Source organism: Sminthopsis crassicaudata, chromosome 2 (genome assembly GCF_048593235.1).
Source record: "Sminthopsis crassicaudata isolate SCR6 chromosome 2, ASM4859323v1, whole genome shotgun sequence".
NCBI classification, from domain to species: domain Eukaryota; kingdom Metazoa; phylum Chordata; class Mammalia; order Dasyuromorphia; family Dasyuridae; genus Sminthopsis; species Sminthopsis crassicaudata.
The window spans coordinates 35,343,987-35,353,618 of NC_133618.1; the positions used below are offsets into that span (position 1 = coordinate 35,343,987).

The 9,632-nt window shown below is 33.8% G+C and overlaps 1 protein-coding gene across 2 annotated transcripts in view; it reads right to left on the reverse strand.

Moving 5' to 3' along the window:
* The window catches only part of LOC141554116 (uncharacterized), an 18,390-nt gene extending 9,004 nt beyond the window's left edge, over window positions 1-9,386 (reverse strand). For both annotated transcript variants that reach the window (XM_074285692.1, XM_074285693.1), the window contains exons 1-3: window positions 7,592-9,386; window positions 6,633-6,728; window positions 1-2,184 (exon numbers count right to left, since the gene is read on the reverse strand). The exon at window positions 1-2,184 is cut by the window's left edge and continues 540 nt beyond it. In XM_074285692.1, coding sequence (XP_074141793.1) covers window positions 360-1,385 — 1,026 coding nt within the window. In that variant the 5' untranslated portion in view covers window positions 1,386-2,184; window positions 6,633-6,728; window positions 7,592-9,386 and the 3' untranslated portion in view covers window positions 1-359. The remainder of the gene's footprint in view (window positions 2,185-6,632; window positions 6,729-7,591) is intronic.
* Between the last annotated feature and the right edge of the window lie 246 nt (window positions 9,387-9,632).

A 9,632-nucleotide genomic window follows, 5' to 3' on the forward strand; every position in this document is an offset into this window, starting at 1 on the left:
CCTAGTAAGAATTCTCTGAGGTCAAGTATGTTCTACAGAACCACTAAAAACATTCTCATATTCATGTTTCTCAGCAGTATGAATTTCCAGATGTCAAGTAAGTTTGGAGTTCAGGTGGAAGACTTTCTCACATACATTACATTCATAACTTTTCTTCCCAGTAAACACTGTCACTGTATAAGTTTTGAGTTGTTGAAGTGATTCCTATACAACTTACATTCATAAAGACTCCCTCCCTCCAGCAGAAATTCTCTGATGTACAATAAGCTGGATCTTTTCTTGAAAACCTTCCCAGATTAGTTACATTCTTTTCTTTTCTCTCATTAAAGTTTTACTTAGTGATAGAGTAAATTTTGAAATCATGCAGGTGGTCTTTCAGTACACATAAATTCAAGTTTTTCTACAGGATGAATATTTTGGTGCTGAGTAAGCTGTCTCCTCAGTCTAAAAGCCTTCCCACATTCATTATATTTATAAGGTTTTTCTCCAGTATGAATTTTCGGATGCTGAGTAAATTGTTTCTTCAGTCTGAAATCTTTCCCACATTTGTTACATCCAAACAATTTATTTCCAATATGAATATTCTGATGTTGTATGAAATCTGAATTCCAAAAGAAGTCTTTCCCACCTTTATTACATACAAACGACTTGTTTGCAATATGAATTCTCTGATGATGATTAAGCTGTGGTTTCAATCTAAAGGTTTCCCCACAATAATTACATTCATAAGGTTTCTCTCCAGTATGTATTCTTTTATGGTGACTAAATTGCTTCTTCAGTCTGAAGGTCTTTCCACATTTGTCACATTTATAAGGCTTCTCTCCAGTATGTATACTCTGATGTTGCATGAAATCTGAATTCCAAAAGAAGCTTTTCCCACATTCATTACACACAAATGGTTTTTCTCCAGTATGAATTACCTGATGCTGAGTAAGCTGTGGCTTCAGTCTGAAGGTCTCCCCACAATTTTCACATTCATAAGGTTTTTTGCCCGTATGTATTCTCTGATGGTGATTAAATTGTTTTTTTACTCTGAAGGCCTTCTCACATTTATCACATTTATAAGGTTTCTCTCCAGTATGAATTCTTTGGTGCTGAATAAGCTGTATCCTCAATCTGAAGGCCTTCCCACATTCATTACATTCATAACATTTCTCCCCAGTATGAATACTCTGATGTCGAATAAAATCTGATTTTCCAAAGAAGCCTTTCCCACATTCATTACATACAAATGGTTTTTCTCCATGATGAAATTTCTGATGCTGAGTAAGCTGTGGCCTTAGTCTGAAGGCTTCTCTACAATGATCACATTCATAAGGCTTCTCTCCAGTGTGTATTCTCTGATGTTGAATAAATTGTTTTCCCAGTCTAAAGGCCTTCCACATTCATCACATTTATAAGGCTTCTCTCCAGTATGAATTCTCTGGTGCTGAGTAAGCTGGGTCTTGAGTCTGAAAGGCCTGTCACATTCCTTACATTTGTAAGGTTTTTCTCCAGTATGAATCCTCTTATGTTGAGTAAGTTCAGCAACATGACAGAAGGCCTTCCAACATTCATTACATTCATAAGGTTTCTCTCCAGTGTGAATACTCTGATGCCGCATGAAATCTGAATTCCGAAGGAAGGCTTTCCCACATTCATTACATTCATAAGGTTTCTCTCCAGTATGAATTCTCTGATGTCGATTGCATTCTGAGTTGAAATAGAAGGCCTTCCCACATTCCTTACATTCATAAGGCATCTCTCCAGTATGAATTTTCTTATGTGCCTTAAGAGATGTACTGCTACTTAAGATCTTCCCACATTCATCACATTTATAAGGCTTCTCTCAAGTATGAATTGTCTGGTGCTGAGTAAGCTGTATCCTCTGTCTGAAGTCCTTTCCACACTCCTTACATTCATAAGGCATCTCTCCAGTATGAATTTTCTTATGTGCCTTAAGTGATGTATTGCTACTTAAGCTCTTTCCACATTCATTACATTCATAATGTTTCTCTCCAGTATGAATTCTTTTATGTGCATTAAGTTGCACAGTAAGGTGGAAGGCTTTCCCACATTCATTACATTTGTAAGGTTTCTCTCCAGTATGAATTCTCTGATGTTGATTATGTTCTGAGTTGAAATAGAAGGCTTTCCCACATTCTTTACATTCAAAAGGTTTTTCTCCAGTAAATTTCTTTCCCTCTGAAAAGAAGAACAAAGGTTTGATTAATCCTGCCTTTTTCCCCTTTCCCCAAGATTTGTGATTCAAAAGTTTTAGAGTTACTCTCTACCATTCCAACCTGAGAAGGTCAGTTTCAATGTTCTTTCAATATGGAACATAGTTTATCTTTTGTGAAAACAATTTATATATGTACACATACAAAAATTAATTGACTCAAGATGAAATTACTTGAAGGGATGAATAGAACAAAATGAAACAATTTGGAAAAATCAACAAATAGCCATCAGATTAGCCAAGATATTTTAAAATAATAATTTTTGGCAGTTATGCTGGAAAAAGGTTCTTGCTCAGCTGTTACTACCATTTCTCTGAAAAATATAACAAGTTAATGCTACAAAACTGTTCACATTCATTGCTCTAATGTTCCCACTACTAGGTCTGTATTTTTAGAATCTTAAAAAAAAATAGTATTACTCTGAGGTACCACTACACAGCTTTTATATTGGCTAAGATGAAAGGAAAAGATAATGATAAATATTGGAGAGGATGTGGCAAAACTGGGACACACATTGTTGGTAGAATTGTGAACAAATCCAACCATTCTGGAGACCAATTTGGAGCTATTTCCAAAGGGCTATCAAACTGCATACCCTTTTATCCAAGTGTCTCTATTGGGTCTGTATTCCAAAGAGATCATAAAAAAGAGAAAATTACCTACATGTGCAAAAGTGTTTGTAGCAGCCCTTTTTGTTGTGGCAAGGAACTGGAAACTAAGTGGATGCCCATCAATTGGGGGATGGCTGAATAAAATATGGTATATGAATATTATGGAATATTATTGTTCTATAAGAAATGATCAGCAGGATGATTTCAGAAAGACCTGAACTGATACTAATTGAAGTGAGCAGAACAAAGACAACCAAGATAGATTATGTGATGATCAACTCTAATGGACGTGGGATCAAAAGGTGATTCAGGCTAATTCCAAAAACTTGTGAAGGAGAGAGTCATCTACATCCAGAAAGAGGACTGAATGTGGATCATAACATAGTGTTTTTACCTTTTTTGTTGGTATTTTTCTTTCTTGGTTTTTTTCCTTTTTAATCTGATTTTTCCTGTGCCAGATAAATGTAGAAATATGTATAGAAGATTTTCACATTTTAATATTTATTGGATTACCTGCCATCTAGGGGAGGAGGTGGGGCTAAGGTAGGGAGAAAAATTTGTAACACAAGCTTTTGCAAGAGTTAAATGAAAACTACCTTTGAATATATTTTGAAAAAAAAAAAAGCTATTATTTTTCCAAATATATGCAGACAATTTTCAACATTCACTTTAGTAAAACCTTGTATCCAAATGTTTCTCCCTCATTATTACCTTCCTACCTCCCCAAGATAGCATGCAATCTAATTTAGGTTAAACACGTGCAATTCTTCATGTGCAATATTTCCACATTTATCATGTTGCACAAGAAAAATCAGATCAAAAAGGAACAAACACAAGAAAGAAAAACAAACTAGCAAACAACAACAAAAAAGTGAAAATACTCTGTTTTGATCTCACAACAGACAATTCAGTCCCCATAGTTCTCCCTCTGGATGTGCTTGACGCTTTCCATCATAAATCTATTGGAACTGCCTTAAATCACATCATTATTGAAAGGAGCCAAATCATCATATTAACCTTATTGTTACTGTGTACAATGTTTTCTTGGTTCTGCTCACTTCACTCTGTATCAATTTATGTAAATCTTTCCAGGCTTTTCTGAAATCAATTTGCTCATCATTTCTTGTAGAACAATAATATTCTATTATATTCTTATCCTATAACTTATCTTAGTTATCTTAGCCAATCTGTGTGAAGTTATCCCCAAAATTTTACTGAAAGCAAAAGACCCAAAAATATTCATAGTAACTGTTTGTGAAACAATACAATACTTAAAACCTACAGGTTCAATGATAGAATTATGATTAAATAAATTGTGCCGTATGAATGGATCATTGTGCCTTTTTAAAGATAAGCTAGGATGATATATAAATTGACAGTCTGAAGAATTTAGCATGTGATTAAATGCTTTAAAAGGAGCAACAAAACAATATAATCATTTAAAAATACAGAAGAAAATACAAGAAGATTCACAAGAAAAAAACATATTAATATTTTAATTAATATGCTTATTTTAAAAGAAAAAATGAATGGATGGAAATGAAGCTGGAGAATGCCTGCATAAGGTAAGATAATCTTCAAAAAACCAAAGAGAAATATTCATTCTGTATTTAGATAAGTTTATTTGAGAGTAGAGTTACATGTAAGTAAAGAGTAACTGTTCTTAAAAAACTAATTGCTTCCAACAGCAAGAAATGCAAAGAGAAATTCCATTCAAAATAACTATCGATAGCATAATATATTTGGGAATCTATTTACCAAAGGAAAGTCAGGAATTATATGAGCAAAACTACAAAACACTGTCTACACAAATAAAGTCAGATTTAAATAATTGGAAAATATTAAGTGCTCTTGGATAGGCCGAGCGAATATAATAAAGATGACAACACTCCCTAAACTAATCTATTTATTTAGTGCCATAACATTCAGACTCCCAAGAAACTATTTTAATGACCTAGAAAAAATAACAACAAAATTCATATGGAAGAACAAAAGATAGAGAATTTCAAGGGAATTAATGAAAAAAAAATCAAATGTACCTGATTTAAAACTATATTATAAAGCAGCACTTACCATAACCATTTGGTATTGGCTAAGAAATAGATTAGTTGATCAATGGAATAGATTAGGTTCTCAAGATAAAATAGTCAATAACTATAGCAATCTAGTGTTTGACAAACCCAGAGATCCTAACTTTTGGGATAAGAATTCACTATTTGACAAAAACTGTTGGGAAAACTTGAAATTAGTATGGCAGAAATTAGGCATGGATCCACACTTAATACCATTTACTAAGATAAGATCAAAATGGGTCCATGATTTAGGCATAAAGAACAAGATCATAAATAAATTAGAGGAACATAGGATAGTTTACCCTTCAGACTTGTGGAGGAGGAAGGAATTTGTGATCAAAGAAGAACTAGAGATCATTATTCATCACAAAATAGAAAATTTTGATTACATCAAATTAAAAAGCTCTTGTACAAACAAAACAAATGCAAACAAGATTAGAAGGGAAGCAACAAACTGGGAAACCAATTTTATAGTTAAAGGTTCTGATAAAGGCCTCATTTCCAAAATGTATAGAGAATTGACTCTAATTTATAAGAAATCAAGCCATTCTCCAATTGATAAATGGTCAAAGGATATGAACAGACAATTTTCAGATGATGAAATTGAAACTATTTCCACTCATATGAAAGAGTGTTCCAAATCACTACTGATCAGAGAAATGCAAATTAAGACAACTCTGAGATACCACTACACACCTCTCAGATTGGCTAAGATGACAGGAACAAATAATGATGAATATTGGAGGAGATGTGGGAAAACTGGGACACTGATGCATTGTTGGTGGAGTTGTGGAAGAATCCAACCATTCTGGAGAGCAATTTGGAACTATGCCCAAAAAGTTATCAAACTATGCATACCCTTTGACCCAGCAGTGCTACTACTGGGCTTATATCCCAAAGAAATACTAAAGAAGGGAAAGGGACCTGCATGTGCCAAAATGTTTGTGGCAGCCCTTTTTGTAGTGGCTAGAAACTGGAAGATGAATGGATGCCCATCAAATGGAGAATGGTTGGGTAAATTATAGTATATGAATGTTATGGAATATTATTGTTCTGTAAGAAATGACCAGCAGGATGAATACAGAGAGGCTTGGAGAGAGTTACATGAACTGATGCTGAGTGAAATGAGCAGAACTAGGAGATCATTATACACTTCAACAATGATACTGTAAGAGGATGTATTCTGATGAAAGTAGATATCTTCGACAAAGAAAAGATCTAATTCAGTTCCAATTGATCAAGATGGACAGAATCAGCCACACCCAGAAAAGGAACACTGGGAAATGAGTGTAAACTGTTTGCACTTTTGTTTTTCTTCCCAAGTTATTTTTTACCTTCTAAATCCAATTCTCCCTGTGCAACAAGAGAACTGCTCAATTCTGCACACATATACTGTATCTAGGATATACTATAATATAATTAATATGTATAAGACTGCTTGCCATGTAGGGGAGGGGGTGGAGGGAGGGAAGGGAAAAGTTAGAACAGAAGTGAGTGCAAGCGATAATGTTGTAAAAAATTAGCCAAGCATATGTTCTATCAATAAAAAGTTATAATAAAGAAAAAAAGAAAAAAAAAGTAATTGCTGTTAAAAAACTCAGCTCTTTTCAACAGGACCAGGAAGCTTTAGTGTTTAGTGACCACTTTGTTCAACATTTTCTAAGAACTTTAAAAGGATCAACAGAGCTCTAGTTTACAATGACTCATTTGCTTGATTTTTATGTACTCACCTGAACAGTTGCTTCTTGGAATATATGTCTCTGGCATCCAAGATGCTTCCTTTCTTTCCATTCTGTAGGTCACTTCTGGTTTAGAAACAGCAAATCCTGCTCATTAAAAAAGAAAAGGGGGGCAGCTAGGTGGCACAGTGGATAGAGCACCAGCCTTGAATTCAGGAGCACCTGAGTTCAAATCTGCTCTCAGACACTTCCTAGCTGTGTGACCCTGGGCAAGTCACTTAACCCCAGCCTCAAAAAAAAAAAAAAAAAAAGAAAAGGTGCTATTCTATCTTAAAACAAATGATTTTAAGACTCCATCCTATTCTCAGTATATAGTGTGAAAATGAGGATGTAGAATATATGTTATATCATCAACATCATTGCTTATATTAACTGATTTTGCCTGAAATTTCTTTATGTATGTATTTTTAACTAGGGAGTATACTCAATAGGCTGGTTGAGGAGAGAAGTAGAATTTTTTCTTTTAGGTGGAGGGAAAGTAAAGAGAACTGATATCAAGTAAAATATCCATAAAATTTAATAAAATAATTTTATAATAGCTTGAGTTCTTTTTTGGGAAAAAAAAGTGGGCATGCAAGGAAGATTTCAAGGATGGTACAAATATATTATTATATATCATAGGGGAACAGAGTAGGACTTAGGAAAAATAGTTCATTTGACATACTCCCTTCTTAGGCAATGGGAATACTTTCATATGATGACATATCTACTATAGAAAATCTTGGATTTGAAGCAACACAGAGGGTTTAGGATAATAACAAATCAAAAAGTCAGTTTCCATTCATACTAAGCAAAGACCTTTCTCCCTGGAAATAGATAGCAAAAGTACTCTGTCTCTTGGCTGCAAGAAGATTGGGAATATCTTTCTTTTCTATACCAAAAAATAACTACTAAAATTTTGAAAGTCTTCATACCAAATATCAAGACTTCAACGAAAGAGATGTTCTTACCCAAAGAGACCAAGTTCTTATAATTCTCCAGCATCACATCCCTGTACAACTTTTTCTGAGATGGGTTCAAGTGTACCCACTCCTCCAAAGTGAATTCCACAGCCACATCCTTGAATGTCACTGATTCCTGAAATACCAAAAATGTTTGGGCTACTCAGGTATAGCTCTGACTGTTATGAAGTGTGAATGAAAAATAGTTGACAGTAGAGATTAGCTGATTCATTTATATGAAACACAATACAGCGCTTGATATATAGGCATTTAGAAATTCTTCTTTCATTAGATTGTAAGGTCCTAAAGGACAGGAGTAATTTTTGCATTCTTTTGTATCCTTAGCACTCAACAAAGTGCCTGGCAAATAGTAGGTGCTTAATTAATACTTACTGGTTTTAGTGATTCCAGTGACTTCAATTTTACAACCTATACTCATGGCTCCTACTTCTACCCTCTGAGTTATGCAGTGTATGATGTTTTCTAGTTTCTAAAATAAAACAATGAAAATGAAATATCATGTGGCACTAAGTTTTTCTCTTGGAGGTTAAACATTCTCAGATCCTTTAAGCAATCAATCAGTATGATCACTTCACCACTAAAATAGTCACCTCTTTAAAAAAAAATGCATTCAATATTTTATTCTTCTCCAAATGGATTTAAAAAACTATTTAAGGGAATTTCAGTGCCAAGGTGGCATTGTGAAGAAGGAAATCCCTAAAGCCCTCCTGAATCCCTAAAAACATTTTTTAAAGTCTCAGAACTGATATAAGAACAGGGAAGGAGTTTATCAGAATAGCAGGAAAAGTCTGGGATGGAAGAGCAGGCACTGAGGTCAAGTTAAAGGCAACAGCAATGCCCTCAGCCCTAGCACAGGAAGCTTGGGACAGTACAGGAGAAGAGCTCACTCTTATATAAAAGAACAGTCACAAAATAGGCAAGGAAAAAATGAGCAAAAAACACTAAAGAAAGGTATATTTCTATGGGGACAGGAGAATCGAGGCAAAAATTTAGCAGAAGACAACAGTGTCAAAATGGCAACATGTGAAACCTGAAAGGAAAATATAAATGGGTCTAAAGTTCTGGACATTTTAAAAAAACAAGTAAAAGAAGAAAAATTGGGAAAAGAAATGAATAATGCAATAGAATTAAGAAAGAGTCCACAGCTGGATAAGGTAAACACAAAACATGGAAAAAGACAAACAAAAGTTCACAACAGACAATTCCTTAGAAAACAGAATTGGTCAAATGGAAAAAGTAGTACAAAAGCTCACTGAAGAAAACAATTCCTTAAAAATCAAAATTGGGCCAGTGGAAACTAATAACTCCATGAGACTTCAAGAAACAATACAACAAAATTAAAAAGAAAAAAAAAAAAAAGAAGAAAGCTTGAAATTTCTCATTGGAAAAACTACTGATCTGGAAAATAGATCCACAAGAGATAACTTAAGAATTACTGGACTACCTTAAAATTACCATCAACAAAAGACCCTGGACACTTTCAAGAAATTATCATGCAACACTCCCCGTGATATTCTAGAACCAGAGGGAAAAATAGAAATTTAAAGAATTCACTGATCACTTCCTGAAAGAGATCTCAAAATGAAAACTCCCAGGAATATTATAGTCAAGTTCCAGAACTTCCATATCAAGGAGAAAATCAAAGAGAAAATACTATTACCAGCCCAAAAGAAACAATTTAAATACAATGGATTACACAAGAGTCAGCAGCTTCCATGTTAAAACATAAAATTTTGAATTAATATTCTTATTCTGAAAGGTCAAAGAGCTAGGATTATAACTAAGAATCACCTAAAACAACAAAACTGAGTATCATCCTTAAAAGCAAAAAAAAAAAAAAAAAATTAATGACAAAGAGGACTTTCAAGCATTTCTGATGAAAACATCAGAGATGAATAAAAAATCTTACATTAAAACATGATGCAAATAAAAACATAAAAAGATAAATATCAAAAAGAAAAAGATTTAATATTAAACCATTTACATTACCATGGGAAGATGATATCTGTAAATCCTAAGAACTTATCTT